This window comes from Aotus nancymaae, unplaced genomic scaffold (assembly GCF_030222135.1).
Source record: "Aotus nancymaae isolate 86718 unplaced genomic scaffold, 86718_ANA_hifiasm-v0.15.2.pri h1tg000006l, whole genome shotgun sequence".
NCBI classification, from domain to species: Eukaryota; Metazoa; Chordata; class Mammalia; order Primates; family Aotidae; genus Aotus; species Aotus nancymaae.
Window position 1 is genome coordinate 16150531 of NW_026988417.1, and position 20618 is coordinate 16171148.

Sequence of the window (20618 nt, forward strand, 5' to 3'; positions counted from 1 at the left end):
ATATACCCTATATCTACTTTTCTGGAGAATTGTAACTAATGCAGAGAGCATAGAGAAGGAAGGTATCTACCCTAGAAACACTCCATGAAGCCTCATTCATACTGCATTCTATGGACATGGTACCCAAGCTTGGAGCACAGAGACGATGTCTCCTCTTGGTGTCCAACTCTCTTCACACCTGCAGAGACTTTCCTGTGCAAAGGTCAGCCAACCACATCCTATTCCTATGCCAGGCTGTTTGCTTGATGGCATCTCAGATCTTTATTCCCACAAACCACATACCCTTCTTCTTCCCCAACAAATCCAAATCCTACAATCCCTTATCAAGCCAGTCCCAACCTCCTCCATGACACATGGCCTAAACATCCTTCTTTATGCACTGTATCTTAATGACAGAAGAGAATTTAGCGTAATCTTGAAAATTCTTCATGGGTTTAATCAAGATTTAGAGAAGATCAATTAGAATTCATGTTCCGGGTGACTAAATTAAATCAAAACAGGCCTCCGTTTACTGTTGGGCAGTTTCCACACTGCAGAAAGGCAGCTGACCAAGGGGAGAAGGAGCAGCTAAAATCCAGAGTGCTTTGCTAAGCCCTGTGGGGCTAATGTCTTCCAGGAAGATCAGGAAGATTTTCATTTGCACAAAAGGGCCATAGGCTCATCCAGAATGAGCATGTTTTTCTAGTTTGCATAGGCATGTCCCACAGGCTTTTGTGCCTGAAAAGACAGGAACCACACTTGTCTGTGGTGCTTAGAGTTAGCTGCCTCTCCCACTGTGTGTAAACTTCGGAGCCTGCTATTTCTTTCACATCCTTCATTCATTCAAGAACTATTTAGATTATCATTTCTACCCTTGGCCCGGTATCCTCTGCTGCCGATACAAAGGTGAGCCAGGCAAGGTCCCCAACCTCAATAAGTCCTTGGCGGTATGACCCTCACAGTGGTGTGACCCTCACAGTGGTGTGACTCTCACAGTGGATTCTCAGTGTACAGATGCTGGTCCCATAATTGAATGTGGGGATCACTGAGAAGCCAAAGACGAAGTCATCAGCCAATGAGGAGGCTTTGAATGTGCCCTACAGTGAGACTCAAGACCCAGTCTAACCTACCTGGGCCTCAGTATCTTCATCTGTAAAGTGGGCTCTGTCTGGGGAGGCAGCAGAGTTGAAAAGTGAAGTTCAGCTCTAAACTTGGGAATAACTAGGTTTAAGCCACAGTGTGCCTCTTGCTACCTCTGAAACCCTGGACTAATTGCTAAGCCTCTCTAGGCCTCAGTTGTCTTATCTGAAAAATGGAATGAATACCACTATGTACCACAGCAGTGTGTGACTTAATTGAGACCATGATGGAAAGCACTTAGCTGTGAGACTAGCAATTCGTAAGTACTCAATAGACAATCACCTTGATTAGCATGGCTCCTGCTCCTGGATTTTTGAGATTCTCTTTCTTTTTTCATCCAGTCCTCTGCTTTCAGCTTCATGGATTTCTATTTTTTGTTTTTTTGAGATGGAGTCTCACTCTGTCTTCCAGGCTGGAGTGCAGTGGCATGATCTTGGCTCACAGCTACCTCTGCCTCTCGGGTTCCAGCAATTCTCCTGCCTCAGCCTCCCAAGTAGTTGGGATTACAGGCACGAGCCACCATGTCCAGCTAGTTTTTGTATTTTTAATAGAGATGGGGTTTCACCATGTTGGCCAGGCTGGTCTCGAACTCCTGACCTTAGATGATCCTCCCGCCTTGGCCTCCCTAAGTGCTGGGATTACAGGCTTCAGCCCCCACGCCCGGCCTAGCTTTATGGATTTCTAACAATTCAAAGCTTTGAATGATTTGCTTTCTTCATAAAGTTCTCTCGATACTGTCTAGCTATAATTGGGGGAGGGAAGTTTGGGCATTTTGGTTTTTCTTAAGATTCACTAAATAACCACCTGCAAGTTCCACATAAATGATTATGATTAACTTCCTGATAAGGATGAAAATTTTCATCCTATACTCAGACAATTTCTCATGGTCAGAAAAAAAACAATTGCTTTTGCCACATCTTAGGTCTTCAGTGGGCTTAAAAAGCTGCTTTTTTTCTTCTTTCACCCTCATCTAAGGTTTAGATTACAGTAGATTAACGAAAGCAGTTGCAGCCACCACTGGGGCATTTATGTTTCCTAGCTTCACCTCCCTGTTTTGAGATGTTTACGCAGACTAATTCCTCCTAAAATCATCGGAGATGTAGCATCGTTAAAAAGTTAACAGTGCCTTCGATTAAACACAGGAATATGTGGGTCAAAATTTAGCACATAACACAAGCAATTTAGGGTGTGAGTGTGCATGTGTGTGCACGTATATGCACGTGTGTACATGTCTCAGTCAGTACCGCAATCCTGGCTGGGAAAAACCCTGTCCTTGCTCCTCTCAACAGCTCACTCATGGCACCCTCAGTTACAACTGGAGTTTCAGCTGGCTATCTTCCCCACTAGGCTGTGAGCATCCTGAGGGCAGGGTTTATATATGGTCCTCCCTCACTGAGTACATAATAAAAAAACTCAATAAGGTACTGAGGAATGAATGAGCCAATGCAATTCCATCCTAAACATCACAGGGTGCCGCCATGAATGCTACTTCTTAAATGGTTTTAAAATCAAAGCTGTAATAAAACTAACAGCAGAGTTCTTTCTTCTCTCCTTTTCCCCTGCCCCCATAAAAAAGTCACAGGAAATACAGAATTAGGACTGGAAACCATTCCCCCTCCATTCTCTCCCCACCTCCCCCATTCTCTAGTTATCCTGAGGGTATCTGGTGTCCCTTCAAGGAGGTCTCCAGAGACCAAGTAATATTATATAGGGTTGAGCTCCCTGGAAATACAATGGAGTGAATTAAGGCTGAGATTTCAGTTTCTAATGAAATATGTCTTGACATATTTTCCTTTCACACAAACACTTGGAAATATAATAAACTATATTTTAATGTTTATTTGTTTCAAATACAGTATTTTTTTCAACAGACAAATGTGAAGTTTTGAGTCCAGAAAAAAATAGGTTTAAATCACCATCCCAGCAAGCAGTTTTTAAAATAGTACAGCCAAGTGATCATTTCCATCCAGTTTAATGCACTTAGCCAACAGGCATTAACAGTCTTTTCAGAATAACCTAAAACCTGAAGCTTATTTTCTAGTCTTAGTTCAGATGAATTTTAACCTTTCTAAAAAAAACTGGCGACGCAGGGCACCCACTGAACTCCGTAATTTTAGTAGATTCTGCATTTGCATTTTGAGCTTATTTTATGAGGACAGACAAAAACAACCATGGAGGCTTTCTTTATGTGCAGGTTTTAAGACAATGGTGCCCAGAGCATTTTGAAGCAAAATGTGGTCCTCCGGCTCCATCCAGTTTGTGCGGAAAGGCAAGACACTGTGACTCAGCAAGATTCCTCACCCAAGGAGGTGGGAGAAAAAGAGCTGAAGGAGGCTCAACAGAGAGTAAAAACACGTTATCTACCTTGATTTTGTGCTGGATGTGACAGATTAAAAACAGAAAGCAGCAGTCCACCTCATTGGGATCATAGACTGCGGCTGAAGAGAGAACCTTGGTGTTCATAGCTCATCATATCCAAGGAAGTCGGAAGAGGAAACAGACTCAGGAAAGGAAAATATTTCTCCGAGGCTTAAGTTTACAGAGGGAAGAGGGTATGAGAAGGATTCAGGAAAAACGTTCATTCAATGCACAAGGCGTATGGGCCTGCAATGGGGCATGAAGTCCCACGCAGCAGAGGGAAGAGCCACACCAGATACCCACCCGCCCGTACAAGGCTCGGGATGTTCCTCTGATGTTGACAGACTATTTTTCCCATTCTACCAGTATGGACACTGAGTGTCAGAGACTCCTGTCCCATGTCCTGAGTGGGGTTGGGTTTCAGCCCTTCTTGCCTTTTCTCTTCCCCATGCAGCCTCTCCCTTGCCTCCCTGCCACATCACTGTGGGCCCTTGTGCCAGGCCAATGGCCAACACATCACTTCTGGTTCCCCCACAGGTCCCAAATATGTCAAGGCAGGAAGCATACTCAAGACTGGAGGCCCCAGGCTGATAAAAGTTTCTTGGCCCACATTGCAGACCTCAAGGATGGGCAAATAAAATGTCACAAGGCAAGTTACATCACCTGGGCTTACGGGAATTTTGCATCTTAAAAAAAAAAAAAAACCCATGAAAATCCATCCTTTGCTTCAGACACACTAGGCTAAAAATAGCTCAGTCAGCCAGTAAGTGTGTGTAATTTTTCCTTTGTGCATCTCTCTATCCACTGATTTCTTTCTCTCAAGCAGACAGATGTGCTCCAAGACAGACCACCAGTCCACCCTCCACAAAGGGATCAGAATGTTCTTGCTCAAAGGCACAGCAGATTGCTTCCCTCCCCAGCCAACACAGAACAAAACAAAACAAAACACTTTATTAGCTCCCTTGGCCCAATAGTAGAAGCCAATACTGACTGAATGCTTACTACCAGGTAAGTTGGTCTAAGGGCTTTCATGCCTTATCTCATTAAATTCCCTAAAACAACTCTATGAGGTGGGGACTGCTGTGGTCTCATTTTGCAGATGAGAAAACCAAGGCACGGAGAAGTTAAATATTCATGCTATAGTCTAAAGTATAGTCTCTAAACATTAAGGAACCCTGGCTTGGTATATAAATACATCCACAATTAGGCCCCCACCTCTTCTCCAGCCTACACACAATCATACACACACTAATACGTGCACTCCAGACCTTAAGCCTCAGCCATGTCAAAATCTTCACTCTTCCTAAAATATAATATCAATTTACTTACATTTGATGTTCTTTGTACCTTGAGCACCCTTCCCACCACCCTTCTCTCATTGGCAAATTCCCATTTATCTTCCAAGACCTTCCTTCCCTGTAAATCCTTACTGCATCCTCAGTGAGCTCTTTTAAGACAAGGATACTGCCCTCTTCATCTCCAGACTAGTAATATCACATAGAGTAGACGTTCACTATCCATTCAACAAATAAACCATAATTATAGTTGTTAACCCTTACAGGGTACAGGCACTATGCTAAGCACTTTACAAGAATTAACTCACTCTATCTTGTGACAACCCAAACCCACAGATTCTGTTATCCCCCACATTACCCACAGGGACAACCCAGGCACAGATGGGTAGATTAACTTATCCAAGGTCACACAGCCACTAAGTAAAGAAAAAAAGATTGCATGACCCCAGAAGCTAAGCACTTAATGCCAATGCTATGGGAGAGTACATAATCTTATTGCACAACACTATGTTGTACTAGAAGCCTACGTGTGTGAGACTTACCTATAAAACATTACCCGCTTAAAAACAGTGATCTGAGGTGCGAGGATCACTTGAGCTCAGGAATTTGAGACCAGCCTGGGCAACAAAGGGAGATACCACCTCTACCAAAAAGTTTTAAAAAGTGTTTAAATTGGTGAAATGTGGTGGTGCATGCCTGTAGTCCCAGCTACGTGGGAAGCTGAGAGGTGTGAGAAATTTGAGTCTTGGAGGTCAAGGCTGCAGTGAGCCATGATCACACCACTGCACTCCAGCCTGGGGAGCAAGACCCTGTCAAAAAATTAAGAAAAAGAAAATGATAACTCAGAAACTAATTACAAAATGGCTGCCTCAGTGAAATGTGCCTTTAAAAGAAGATTGATATTGGCCACAGATAATTTCAGTTGTTATGACTGATACAAATATAAGATAGTGACCGACCCCAAAGACCTCTTTGATCCAGTGAGGAAAATGGGATAACATTACATACAAGTCATGACATAACCCACTTTTTGAGGTATCCCTTTTCTTTTTGAATTAAAGACATGTCCTTCAGACGTGTCATAAATTAACTTGCTATATCCCAACCCACTGGTTCTAGATCAACACTAGCTCTTAACGTTAATTCAAGCTTCCTTTTCCCAGTATGAATTGTGTGAAAATATTTTGATTTATGGACCTTGTGAACGGTTACGTGCTCGCTGCCTTTTGACTCAGAAATAGTACAAGAGAAAGAAAAGCAGAAATAAAAAAGGATCTGCCCTCAAGTTGGGGGTGGTGCTGGGGGTGAGAGTAAGGATTTGTCTTAAAAGGGAGAAGACGAGGTCTGGACTCAAGACTTCTGACTAGTACTAACTGCTAATGGTCATCATAGTAGTCATCATAGTAAACTCCCTCATACCAGTAATCCTCTACCTCACTGGGGGATAAAACTGATTGTTAAGAATATTCAGTCTGGCCTAAACTTGTAATCCCAGCACTTTGGGAGGCCGAGGCAAGAGGATCACTTTGAGCCAGGAGTTTGAGACAGCCTAGGTAACAAAGAGAGATTCTATCTCTACAAAATATTTTTAAAAAATTATCCTGGTGCAGCGGCATATGCCTGTGGTCCCAGATACTCAGGAGGCTGAGGCTCAAGGATCACTTGAGGCCAGGAGGTTAAGTCTGCAGTGAGCTGTGATGGAGCCACTGCACTCCAGCCTCGGCAACAGAGCAAGACCCTGTCTCACAACAACAACAATAACAACAACAACAACAAAAACTGATCTCAAATCATGTACAATGGAGCTGAATAATTTTTAAAACCCTAACCCTATATGGTGTTAATTTTTAAAACATAAACAGATATATGAATAATTCAGGCAACTCAAAATTATATTTTAAGAAGATTTAAGGACACGGTAAAATACTCATAATTTTACTTAAAAGAGCTGGATTCAAAAAGATGCTCAATATGCTTGTAAGCAAGTAAAGATTTATGTATACGTATGTGTGCATTAAATTTATATACTGACATGTTCACAGCAATTTTGCTGTATAGTAAATTTAAAGACGGTTTTTGTTTACCTCGTTGAACATTTTTGTATTTCACAAATACTCTATGTTAATAATGTACTATGTTTTTAAAACCAAAAAAGGAGACATGTGTTTTAAAGCACATGCAGCTTTATTCTAAATAAACTGGCAAAGGAAATCATAAATTCAAAAGCAATGAAGGTTAGTGATGTGTTTTTCAACATCAGTAGCATGACACTAAAGATCAACACTGTTTTAAGACAATTGGAAAACTGAAAACAGAGAAATGGGCTTGGAATACAAAAGTTTTTGTGGTGTTGAGGTGCAGATTAGCGGTTGGTAAGATGTTTGGATTGGCCAGTTCCAGGTAATTACATAGTGACAGGAGAGTGCTAAGACTTCAAAAAAAAAAAAAAAAAAAAACCAGCGATGGCTTATGAATTGACAGCACTGCTTAGTCCAAGTAAGCCCCGCTTGGGTTTGGCTTCTGCACTTCCATAATCAGGAGCTTGGGCTAGCTGATCTCATGGCCATTCCAGTCCTGACATTCTAGGATTCATCTAATTTGGGAGTAGGAGGTTCCATCAAATCAGAACCTTTCAAAGGCAGGTAATATGTACTGACTGTTTAATTTCAATTTCAAGCAATAAATTTCAGCTAACTACATGATAATCATGATTAAACTCGTAAGGCCTGAAAAAGGTTGTTTGTTGTGTGTACTGCCAATTGGTCAGTTTTATGTGTTGGTTTGGCTTTTGCTTGTCTACACAGATTTTCAATATCTAAATAGAATCCTCATGAGTGGTAAGAAATGACCTACACTGGGAAGAGAAGTTTCAGACACCCTACCTCCTACCAAAAGGAAAAGAAAAAAAAAGGGCTGTAAATAATTTAATGTTTGAGCTATACAAGATATTACTTTACATAGGTTGATAAAAATTATTATTAATATAGAACTATAAAAATCACAGATGCCCTGATCAGGAAAATGACATATATAGGACAATGTGTGTAATTTGAAGAATTCGACGGGAAAAATCAAAGAGGTGCTACACTGAAATCAGTGGGGCAAATCAACACAGTGTAATGCCCAGTTGCGTCTGTAAAAAAAAAAAAAAAAAGACACAGGTAATATTACTACTCATCAACCTGATCCCTGTGGCCAGAAAGATACGGTATGGTACATACAGTTCAGCACATCACTACTTCCCCCCATGTGTGCGTTTTCACTGTGTAAGGAGTAAGCCACAAGGTGTCACAGTGGATCAATTGGAAGGGCTGTTATCAGTCCAGACACGCTGGTGGTGCTTCAGGTTTCCGACCAGTGCTGACCCAGCTCCCCTGGAGAAGTCTGTGCTGGGCTGCATTTGAGAAGCGTGCCTCCTTAGAAGAAATGGCCAGTCAAGGCCAGCAGGGGTGAGCTCTCCAGCCCTCTCCTGGGGCCCCCATTCACACAGCCCTGCAAAGGCACTGGTGAAAGGGAACATTTTAATGTTTTGTTGTCTCCACTGAGTTCCTAAATGGAGAAAACCCCAATCACAGCTTTGTTTTAAAAATTAAAAATATGCAATAATTTATTGTTAACTGTAGTCACCCTATTTATTGTGCTACTGAATAGTAGATCTTATTCATTCTATCTAATGGTCTCATACATTGGTCAACCCTTAATACTTAACCCATAGGTATGCCTAAGGAATAATTCTAGCCTGGACTTTGTAGGAGATTGTGACCACTCTCTCATAACAAGATATATGATTATTATGTCATCCCTGCCATATAACAGTGAAAAGTCCCTGAGACATTATCACATGAGAACAACCAAACTCAAGAGTCCCAGATCATGTTATTGCAAGTTTTGTTTATTAAATTGAAATATGCTAGTGCAGGCATTAAAAGGTACTAGTAAAGATAATTTTAAGACATGAAGCAATGTTTGGCATTATTTACACTACTTAATTTGCTGATAGAATCCAGAATAAGTGTGTCATCATCATCATCATCATAGTTCTCATTGATGTAGCACCCATCATATACTAGGCATTGTACATGCATTCATTCTTTACTTCCCAATGTAACACTCAGGCTAAGGAAACTGAGGCTCAGAAAATTTAAGAAACTTCCTGAATATTACACAGCAAATAGAAGTCAGACTCAGAGTTTGGACCCAAATCTGTCATATTATAAGTCATACTGAGGCTCAAGCCTTTATGTTCAAGGCTGGTGGTCACTCTTTTCATTCCTGAAGAAAACTATTGATGAAAAAAATTGTTCATATTCCCTAACCAAAAGCTGCACACATACACAAATACACTCTGATTAGGACAAGTCTCTCTCTCTCTGTCTCTCTCTCTCTTACACACACACACACACACACACAAACACACACACACCCGTTAGCAAACACAAAGTTATAGACCACAGCATTATATACTGATAGAACTTCCCATATTTTCTGTTGTGCAAATCACTTCAAATAAGCTAATTAATGGTCCTGAAAGCACTTACCTAAAATGCAAAGTGCTCCAGGAAATGTAACGTATTATCATGATTCATAACATAATTCATGGCTGTCGGCCCCCAGGTAGATACCGAGAGAGAGAATTAGCAGAAATATCAAATGAGAAAAGAAACACTAGGATAAGTATAAATATTTTTAATCAGAAGTCAGGAGATTCCCAACAGATTTGCACTATCCAGAGGGCAAAATACTCAGGGCAACACTCCCTTCACAGAAGAAATTTTGTTTTCTCGGGGCTTCTTTTTCCTTTGGGTTGGCTGTGCATTCTAGCAGTGAATGTTCACTGGACTATTAGGCTCACAGATTCTTCCCCTACTGGAACTGTAGGCAATTGTTGGTAAGACTCAGAGAAAATTCTAGTGTCGGGTTGGACAGTGCTGTAACAACTTAATTTCCTGTATTCAATTGACATATTTTGCACATCAGTCATGTGCTATGGAGCACTAGGGATGCAGAGATAAATAAGACAATCAGGCCCCTGCCCTCATGGGGCTTATATTCTATAAAGGACAAGCAAATACTTAAGATATAAACAAGAAGCAGGAAAATGTGGGCTTGTGATAATTCCTATGAAGAAGGCATGCAATAGAAAGTCATTGGGGGTTAATTTTAATTGTTTGAGGAAGAACTCGCTGGAAAGAGAACACTTAAGTTGCTCAGTACAGGACCTTCTAATTGCTGGGACTCTTTTCCTTTATTGTCCTTCTTTTCTTTGAGATATCTAATTGATTACCTGCAAATAAAGCCAGAACCATGCCAAATCCTAACTCACCTGAGGTCTCCTAATACTTAGCTGAGTTATTGCAGAGAAAGCCACACACCAGGTGTCCCCCAACCAAGGGCGAAGGTCCTGCAGTGTGAATCAGCTTGGCAAGTAAACGGATCCCAAAGAAGCCCTCCATGGCTCCGGTCCAATGAACACTTGATAGGAGATAAGAATGGACCATCAGGAAGGAAGAGATCAATAGACTCTTAAAACCAGAACAAGGAGTTTAGAGCTTGTTCTAGGTGGGAGGGGAAGAGGGAGAGTCACACGATCTGATTTATGCTTTAAAAATATCACCTTGGCTGTTCATGGGGATCAGATTATAAGGTGGAAAGAGGGAGCAGAGAGTGCTGTTAAGAGGTCATCTTGATCCCAAAAAGAGAGGCTGGGAGCTTATAATGTCACCAGAGCAGGGTAGAGTCCTCTTCTTCAGAGGGATCTGCCAAATCCTTAATGCTAAGCCTTCTATTTTAGCTGGAAGACTGAAACTTCAAATTAGGCTGGTCGAATATGAGAAAAGGGTGTGGCTACCAGGACCTCCAAGAGGAAGTGGGCCCCTGAGAGACAATGTTCCTTCACTAGTATGCTCCAGGAGAGCACATTCAGTGAAAAGTGAGATGATCCAGCCCCTGCCTCTCAAATCTCAGGATGACCATGTACAAACTCAGGCCTTGATTTCTTGTCTGGTAAAGGAGAACCAGAATACATGCATCTCAAGCTTTGGGGGTGGATCAAATGAGGAGATCTATCTTATCTTCAACAACTAGCAGACATTTACTCCAAAGACAATGGCTTTGCAGGTAGCTAAAGTGGTCTGCGAGTGTAGGAAGGAAACATCATCTTCCACAAAGAACTTCTGCAGAGAGACAGGATGTGGGGAGACTGTGCCTCTCAGGAGTAGATTAAACTAGGATCCTAAGATGCCAAACATGTTGGAAGTGCTTTCCCCTTTATGCCTTTATTTTCCCTAAGATTCCTAATTGATTACCTGCAAAGGAAGTCAATACTATGTCCAATTTGAATTGTAATTTTATTTCCTAACATTTATTTTGGTTATTGTTTCCACCAAAAATGGGATAGCTTTTCTACTCATTCACTACTGTTTAAAACAATCAAAACACCATCTTTCCCAGGGCACAACTAAGAAGCAGCACTGAAGGGAATTTTAAATATTTTTAATTAAAAAAATAATCTTTTAGATGACTATGCGTTGTATTCTATAACAGTTTCAATGACTCTTCAGATAAAGTGGGCATCTTGCAGGGCATGGTGGTTCATGCCTGTAATCCCAATATTTTAGGAGGTTGAGGTGGGCAGATCAGCAGATCAGGAGTTCGAGACCAGCCTGACTAACATGGTAAAACCCCATCTCTACCAAAAATACAAAAATTAGCCAGCCACAGTGGCTCCCACCTGTAATTCCAGCTACTCAAGAGTCTGAGGCAGGAGAATCGCTTGAACCTGGCAGACAGAGGTTGCAGTGAACCGAGATCGTGCCACTGCACTCCAGCCTGGGCAACAGAGAGAGACTTCCTCTCAAAAAAAAAAAAAAAAAGTGGGCATAAGTGTTCTTTAATAAGGAGTGTAATTTGGGTTTTTTTTGTTCAGTAACCAGGGTATATTTTCCATTTCTGGATACATCCCTTGGAATTTCACTTGGTCCCTTTGGAAATTAAGTCAGGCAATTGAGGCACACCTAGCAGAACCATGTTAGTGAATGGGATCAATTTCCAAGCCACCTCCAAAGTCAATTTGTCTTAGGAAAATAAATGAATATATTCGCATTAAAAATTCCTTAGGTAAAACTAGATTCGTAGCTAGTGTTTCTTATTTCAAGCAAGGTGCTATGGCAGAGCAATGACAGCCTCTGAAGCTAAACCACCATCTATTTGACCTCGGACAATTTAAGTAACCTGTCAGTTTCCAGTTTCCTCATCAGTACAAGTGCAGATGTTAGTAGTACCTATCATCTAATGTGATCATGAGCCGACATACAAAAAGCACCTGGTATTAATACTTGCCCAACAGACAGTGAAAACGCCGTAGATGCTCTTCTGTGACTGTATATACCTTTCACTACAGGAACATGCGCACGATACACTGTGTATTCACCTATCATAGCCCTCTATTGTAAGTGTGGTTTGTATGTCTCTCCTCATTATCAAATTGTAAGCTTCTAGAAGACAGAAAATATCTTAGCATGTTTATAGTTCCAGACCCTGATACTGTCATTGCCTAAAGTATGGAAATTCTTGAAAGAATCCCTGAATTTTGTTTTAAGCATTAATAGTTGCCTAGGTTCAAATGCATGCTGCCAGAATTTAAATTTTAAAAAAAAAGTCTAGGTTCATATTGATTTTTAAAACTTTAAAAAGAAAGAAAGTGTCTTGTCAGAAAATGACAAAGGTATTTGTAGTATCTACATCCTTTGGACAGTTTTTAAATGCTGTGTTCTGACACTTCAAAAAGACATTGTTTTCCCAGGTCGGTTATATTTTGAGGCCCACTGACCACATCCAGATAAGTAAGTTTATGAATCTTGTTCTTGATCATTTATAAAGTTGGATGTTTGGGGTTGTTTCTTTTACGTTTTGTTTGCTGTTTCAGAAAGGGGGTGCTTGTGTTCCTCATGAAAAATGAGTTAATGTGGACAATTGTAATAAAAAGAGATTTATGGCCCTGTTCTCCATATACTTTAAATTAATTTCTTTCTGAAATCCAAACAAAAAGCTAAATGTTTAAAAAATGCATAGCATTTAAATCCTACATCATAATTTACACACCAAAAAGAGAGAAATTTAAATGTGCATTGATTTGAGGCTGATAAGAATCTGTGTTGAATGTGAGTTGAAAGTTCTTTTTTTTCTTCTTGGCCTCCTATGAATAGTTAGTTTGCAGCAATTTTTAATTAAAAACAGTTCCCAGAGTAAGAAAATGGGGGGGGAAAAGACTTCAGGAAAATAAAATCAATATAAGAGTCCTGCAATTTGTTTTCTGAGGCCATGTAAAGATCCTGAAAAATAAGAGAGTTTGGAAGTTCTCATTTTTAAAACTGCACTTTTGGTTTCATTTAACATTTTCAAAATAGCTTTCCTTTCCACCACCCAGCCCCCTTCTCCACCTCACCAACCCCCTTCAAACAACTTGCAAAGGTCTGTTTTTAACACTGAAAATCATTTATATATCTCAGAGTAACAGCAACATCTTTCTTGCTAAATTTCTAGGGGAGAGAAACCTCCAAGTTATCACACAAAGCATTTTTTCTTTTTCTCTACCTATCCAAAATAACTAATCTCATTTTAACTAGATTCCATCTGAACATCAGTGATACCAAGCTATTCCATGAATAAACATGATGTTACAACATGAAACCCTGTGACTAAAGTATATAAAAATGTAGCTGAAAGAAAAGAGGACTGAGAATCCCCCTCCTCACCACCCCCTTCCCGCCACCCCCTCCCCAGGGAGTTTGAGAGTTGAGCTGAGAAGGGGTGAAAACCAGCAGATTTAAATTTCAAGGTCTTCGAACATTTGTAACCTTCATATTAAATCCTATAAAACTAAAAACTGTAATTCTAATAAAATCCTTGTGCGCACGGCTTCCGATTGTAATCACAGGTTTCTCTTTTGAAAGAGGATGTGTAATATTGATAAAAGAAAAAATCTCAAAACAGGAAAAATACACAATAGAACTCATACTTTTCTGGTGTTTATGGTTTAAAAAAAATTAACATGGTGTCAACATGAAAAACTATATATTCTTAACAAATATCTTCACTTAATTGCAGACATTTTTGGTCATTTGAATGAGAAAACAAGGTATAAAAAAGTTATCTACTCTAACAAAGATTTGTGAACTTTACTTGATAAAATTTCTTAAATTTTATAATTATCCCACATTAGTTAAATCCCTTCACTTACAATGATGCCCACTCTAAAGTTTCTCATATATTTTACCTATATTTTCATTTCAGAGCCAAGACCTAGAAATGAAAAAATGTATTGTTTTTGCTTTTATTGAAGCTTTTCACAAAACAAATTCTGAAGTCTTCAGAACGTATTTTATATCTTATCTGACTGTATTGTGCGTGCAATGTTAAAACTATATAATTGTGCGGCTGTATTCTTCCAAAATAAATTTCACACTGCAAGACCATTCAAATACATGCATTTTGGAAGACATTGGGTCAACTTTTGACAGCATACACACCAGGAAATGTAAACTCCTTACTGCTGCCTGGGAATTGCAGTGAACAACAATGATGCAAACCTCAGAGTTTTTCTTAATTTCATTTTAAAGGGTGGGGGGAGCACCCACACATTTATTGATTGAATTCCACTGAGATTCTAATGTTGCAAAAAAAATGTATGTCCCAGAACAGCTACGCAGCATTTCAAACATGCTTTGGTTGTTGCTGCTGCTGTTTGCTTTTTAATGCACGCCTGTTTCTTTACAGAGAGGTGAGGTCCTATTAGTACTTAGGCACTTGCTTTCCTTTGCCACAAATATCAGGGATCCAAATGACCTCAGATCAAATAAATGTAGGCGAGGTGGGAATGAGAACTTTAGGGACAGTGAGAAGCAGAGGCCCAAAGCTGCCTCATCTCAATAGGAGATACAAGGTCCCCCAAAACTTCAGAATTGTATTTATCAAGGAAGGTGCTAATTTAAATGCACCGGTTTTCAAATTCTCTCCTTTTGTCTACTGATTCATTGATTGGCTAGTCAGCCAATGTTTAATGAGTATCTACTTTGTCCAGGAACTTGCTCTAAGTGCTAGCTTTAAAACCAGACTGGATCTTCAAGTTTTCTTCACCATTACCTAATTATTTTATTACAATTTGTGATTTTGAACTAAAGACCGTGAGCAAAGAAATAGTGTCTGCACCCTTTACTTCATAACTTTTTCTCATACATAAAAAAAGAAAATCTGAATTTTCAATTAAAGGGACACTGTTGATAATTTGCAAATGAGGAACCAAGACCCATGCCAACTAGTTAGTAAGAGCTGGAAGCAATATTAACTCCTCATGCCATGCTCTTTAAACTAAAACTGCACAGCTTCTGAAGAACTTCGATTTAATTTAATTGGAAGAAATTCATCTATCCCCATGAGAAGATGCCCTGGGATTAGCCATGGAAGGAGAGTAGGGGAACACCATAGTTCTTTATTAATTTATTTCCATTAAAAAAAGGAGATTTCTAGGAAATTTCCAGAAACTTGATTACAATTTCTTCATCACATACTGTTTTGCCTTATTTTTTTCAAGTCAAGTCCATGTTCCAAAAGGAGTGAAGACTTGAGAGTGTTACCCGGTGTGTGTGTGTGTGTGTGTGTGTGTGTGTGTGTGTGAGAGAGAGAGAGAGAGAGATTAGGACTTAATGAAATAATACTATATACTATAAGAGTGGGACCAGGAGAGAGAGAGAGAGAGAGAGAGAGAAGGAAGAGGGATGGGTAAGTCACTCTTGCCCAGAATGGTTGCATGCTTTGGTTAAATTCTCAAAGTAGTTACTCAACAGCATATTTGATTTTGCATGCAAATAAACTAATAACTCTTGCTGAGTATCACTGTATTTTATTCCAACCAATCCCTCTCCAGAAGTCAGAGCAGCTTTATCATAAATAACAATTATTGGTAAAGGTATAGTGTAACTTTACATGAAAAGTTATTTTTTTCAGAGTATACACATCATGATCAAAATTTAATATTTAATGTAAATATTTAAATATCTTAGGAGGAATTATTTGAGTCTCTCCTCTTTCCATATGAAATGAAAACACATGTATGGCAATGCGTCAATGACACTATTTACTGCTTAGCAAAGGAAAAAGAAGTGTAGAGGCAATTATTTGAATAATTACTTTAAAAATTATCTAATTAAGGAGGGAAAAAATGTAAAGGGTTAGCTCCAGAACACACCAGAAAATAGTTCATACCACTTTACTGTCACAGGCAGGGAGGTTTTAAAAACACCTTTAAGATTTGTAATAGCAAGCTTTCTTCTCTTGGTTCTTGAGCAATGAAGTAGTCTTTTTCTACTCAGAGCTAAATCTTTAAAAGTAATATCCCATAATCCAAAAGTTAGGAATTCCTGAATTTAGCTCTCACAAAAAATGATGTGCCATCTTTGCAAAGTGTACTGCAAAAAGAGGTCTTTTCAAATGCCTTGTCTCAAATGGGAAACAAATGTGGGATCATGTAGAATCCTGCAGTTTTTTGTTTGTTTGTTTGTTTGTTTGTTTTTAATGAGGGCAAGAGTAGGGAAATCTTGCAGATAAGTCTCCTAGCTCAGAACTGGCCAAGTGTTCCTAACTGCAGGAGGATGGAGAAGAATCTCCTTCTACAATTCCTCAAAAACTTTCTAAAATGTAAGATGGACACAGGTCATTTTTAAATCTTATTGCTGTTCAAGAATTGAGCCATAATGGTCCCTGGCCTCTTTTTGATAACTAATCATACTTTTAAAAGACTATTTTTCCCAAATTTGTATGGCAATTAATATATGCCTGAACTATAAGTCATTTTCTATCCTCCTAATTCTGAAAGCAGGCTATGTCAACCAACAGTTTTCGCAGAGATTTAAGATTCCAATACACAGTTGCAAAGATCTGAAGGAAATATACAAACTGTAACACACACAAAGCAACATACACAAAACAGCAAGTACAAATATCAGTTACTGCCAACAGTTCACCACCCTAAGCAAAATGTAGTTTGTACTTCTAGAGAAGCTACTGACTTCTAGAGAGAGCAACAGTACCAGCAGTCATATTTAGCATCTATGGTATATTAACATATAAAGAAAATAGCAGTCATTAAAGACCATCCGGCTTTTAAAATACATATAAGTCCTTGTCCAGTAGTTAGCCAATCAGAAAGCAGGTCACATCTCGTTAGCTGTATTAAATACACGAAACGTCATGAATTCTCTATGGCTCTGTTGACAATTCAAGCAAGTGTGTTTTGTTCTATAATACAAACTTAATGGAGTCCCTTCCTAGAGTTAAAAGTCAATCTTCAATCTAAAATTCCACCAAAGCTATTCCCTAAAAGCTCTTTGGCATAAATCTTCTGGGTATTTGTACTCTGCAGAGAAGACTAAATTCCTAGCAATTTCTACTTCCTAAAGTGACTTTGGTGCACCTATAACAAACTCCTTTTTCGAACACTTCCACACAAAGCTCCAACTTAAAGGCAGATGGACAACCCAGCAGCAAAACCTGCCAGCTGAGCTAGCACAGAGAAAAAGTCAACTGACATAAAATATTTAAATTGCAGGAGGCGAGTCTGGAGTTTTGCATTTAAAAAGTTCTGAAAGTCCTGTTCTCTCTGCTCCCAGAGTTGCTGGCTGCCTAGGTGGCGGAGTCTCCCTCTCTCAGGCACAAGATCTCAAATATGCAAAATCTAGAACTGACTTGAAAGCTGAACCAGCTCCTGTCCTAAGGTGAAGTGCTCAGCGGGGGGAATGCCGACAGCAATAGGAGAAAGTCAAGACTCCCCTTGCCCCAAGCAACTGGTTTCTGATTTTAACACGGAAATATACAAACATGTGTCCCTCCTGGGTTAGTTCTGAGAAGTAGGCAGGGTTACTGTTCTGCCCCCTTTTACCTCAATTTTGGTGACTTTGAAAAGCAAATACAAGTCAAGGCAGACTTCCTCTAGGATTTGTAAACACACACACACATACACACACATATATATATGTGTATATATATATTTTGCCGGATGCAAAGAACCACAAAATTTCTTGGAATTATATCTCAAGAAACACCAACAGGAATGACTCAGAGCCTGCAAAACACCAGAGTTCTAGGAGAGCAACATTTCTGGAAACCCAGCATGTGAATCAAGTGCTGGGTTGTCTCAAGATTCCAGCAGAAACTGTCCCCTGCTACAAGAGTTGCTGTGCCTGGAAACCCAGCGTCCAAACTCGTGGATTCATCCTGGCGCTCATTTCCACGTACGTGGTAGAAGCAAGTGGGACACTTCCCATAGAATTCAGCCAGCAACCCTAGGAAAAGCTCATGCATAGCTTAAAAAAAATACACAAACACATCCCCAAGGTTGAAGTACTTACCTCTGTGCGAGACTGCAGTCTCTTGTTCATCTCATAGATTCGGTACTCTGGCTGTACCATGTATGGTGTATGCCTCCTATAAAATGGGCCGAAAGGAGAAGAATAGAAGGGGTCATGTGGTGTGCTGGACATCTTGCCTGCTTTTCGAAAATCAAGCTAAACAGAGTATCAGTAACGTCCATGCAGAGCACATGGGCTGTGTTCTTCACAGTACAAAGTAGACGCACGCACACACGCTCACACACACACAGAGGCAGGCAGGCAGGCAGGCTGAACACACTGGCTGGGAACTGCTGTCGGAGCCCTCTATAGCAGGAGAGGAGAGGGAGAGCAGAGGAGGGAGGGAAAGAGGGAGGGAGGGAGGGAGCACGGGAGAGGAGGGAGAGGGAGAGAGCAGGAGCTCCAGAGAGGGAGGGAGGGAGGTTGGTATGGAGGAAGGGAGGGAAGAAGGGAGGGAGGAGGGAGGGAGGGAGAAAGAGACAGAGAGAGAGAGAGAGAGAGAGAGAAAGAGAGAGAGAGGGAGAGGGAGAGAGGAGCTGGATAGCTTTAGGCACCACTGCTTGTTTTTAAAGAAGCAGTTTGTGAAGAGGTCATTTCCTGTCCACACTGTAGACTAGTTCACAAATATAATTCTCCTCACAGTCTGACAAGAGGTCTAAGGTTTGGTTTTAATTTTTTTCCTCCAGCCAGGACCCTTCACAACCTGATTGCTAAGCTTGTTAGCATAGAGGTGGTCTAACCGCCGCAGGAGCCACTCACCCCTGACAACTACCCTGTTATAATGTATCAGAAATGTTGATTACTACAAAATACAGAAACACCCACTGTGGTCCCCCGAATTTGGGCTGGTGATTCACTCACATGCAGAGATTTATTTCAGCACTAATCTCCCTGTACAGTTTTGCTTGACTTGCTGTTGTTCCAGGGCTTGCCATATTCTTTGCCCTTCCACTCCTTCTCACCCCCATCTCTCCCCACGCACCCCTCTTCCCAGCCACCTCCTTCTTCTCTCAAGACTTCCTATAGGCCCTTTAGGTTCCCGGGTATTTTCTGGTAAAAACAATCATTCTGAATGTGGAATGTATAAAATACACCTAAGGAGAGCAATGGTCTTTTTTCCTATGAAGTAAAAAAAAATAAAAATAAATTAAAAAACCAAAAGCAGACCTCCCATTAAGACAGGAAAAGCAAAGGAGAAAACTGCTGTAAAAATGACCAAGGATAATTTGGTTGAGTGGAAATTGCAAATAATTGAACGGATCATCCCCAGATAACCTACCCATCTCTTAAGGAGAAAAAGTATTTTCTGAGACTGGTCAAGTAAACAAATCTTTTCCCAACTATGGAATATGATAACCATAAGAAACCCCAACAGCCCACAGAAGGGGAAAGAAAGAATCTCTATGGAGAATTTATCGATCCATAAATTAATCAAATTCTGCCAGGACCAACAATAACCAGAGATATGACACTTAAACAAAGCCCAGTCACAGAAAATTTAAATGTATTGAGCTAACACCTAGGTAGGTCAGTGGTATTAAGGAAGTAAAGCAAACGACCACCAAAAAGCATGATGAATTCAAGACCAGAATGCAAACGCATGCAAATGAGACATTTCTTCTTTTTAATAAGCAGATTAATTAACTTTCTGCCCCAATCATGGCTTGGGTATCTCCAAGTCACTAGCCAACAGGGGATAACGTATTGCTAATTCTGCAATTTACACTCTTAAAAATACTCAGACACAGAAAAGTGTATTGCTGTCTTGATCAGTCCTTCTCCATAATTGCATAAAGTATTTGCTGAGTCCACCCTAAACTTCCAGCAGAGCAGCCCAGCACACTAACGTCGCTTGCCAGGATGAGATTAGGGCAGGTATTACGCTAAGGCTGCTTGGAACTTGCGCTAGGAGACCCCAAGCCAGGCGAGAATGCTTGGTTTCGGGTTTCATGACAAATCCAAAAGCTGGACCAAATTTGCTGCGAGGTTTGTCAAAACACACAACCTTCTAAAGACAGGATTTCAAACAATTTTGGCGTGATTTATGTTTTGGTATGGCAGCCACTGCAAAACCTAACGGTTCCTTATGTTTAAACTCCCAAACTGAAGACATTCTAAGAGTTTAGTGTCTCCCTGAGTTTTTGTTAATGTGGCCATTTCAGTGCAAGAATGAAAGTAACACCTAGGCAGGTGTGTGCAGGCCAATAGTCATAAAAAAAGAAACAGTTCAAAAATCCATTTAGGGAGGGAATCCCTCTATGAATAAGGTTCCGGTTTGCTCTTATTTGTTTCTGAAGACCATTGCAAATTATAATTGGAGCTATTTCTTGCCGTTAATAGCTAAAGACTCTCAATTCAGAACTATCTGAAACTTGATAATGCTTCATCCATTTCCCTGATTCTCATCCCAGCTACTTCAAGAGTCTCCAGACTGGTCCCCCTGCCC

General features: G+C 40.2%; 1 protein-coding gene across 9 annotated transcripts in view; it reads right to left on the bottom strand.

Annotated features, from left to right (window-relative positions):
• The window catches only part of LDB2 (LIM domain binding 2), a 392474-nt gene extending 373780 nt beyond the window's left edge, over positions 1-18694 (bottom strand). For 6 of the 9 annotated variants that reach the window (XM_012472395.2, XM_012472392.2, XM_012472391.2 and 3 more), the window contains exon 1: positions 18173-18692. In XM_012472395.2, the coding sequence (XP_012327818.1) occupies positions 18173-18304 (132 nt within the window). In that variant the 5' untranslated portion in view covers positions 18305-18692. Of the gene's footprint in view, positions 1-18172 lie in introns of all 9 variants that reach the window. The other 3 variants (XM_012472390.2, XM_012472389.2, XM_021668226.2) reach the window with 2 other exon arrangements.
• Positions 18695-20618: the final 1924 nt, after the last annotated feature.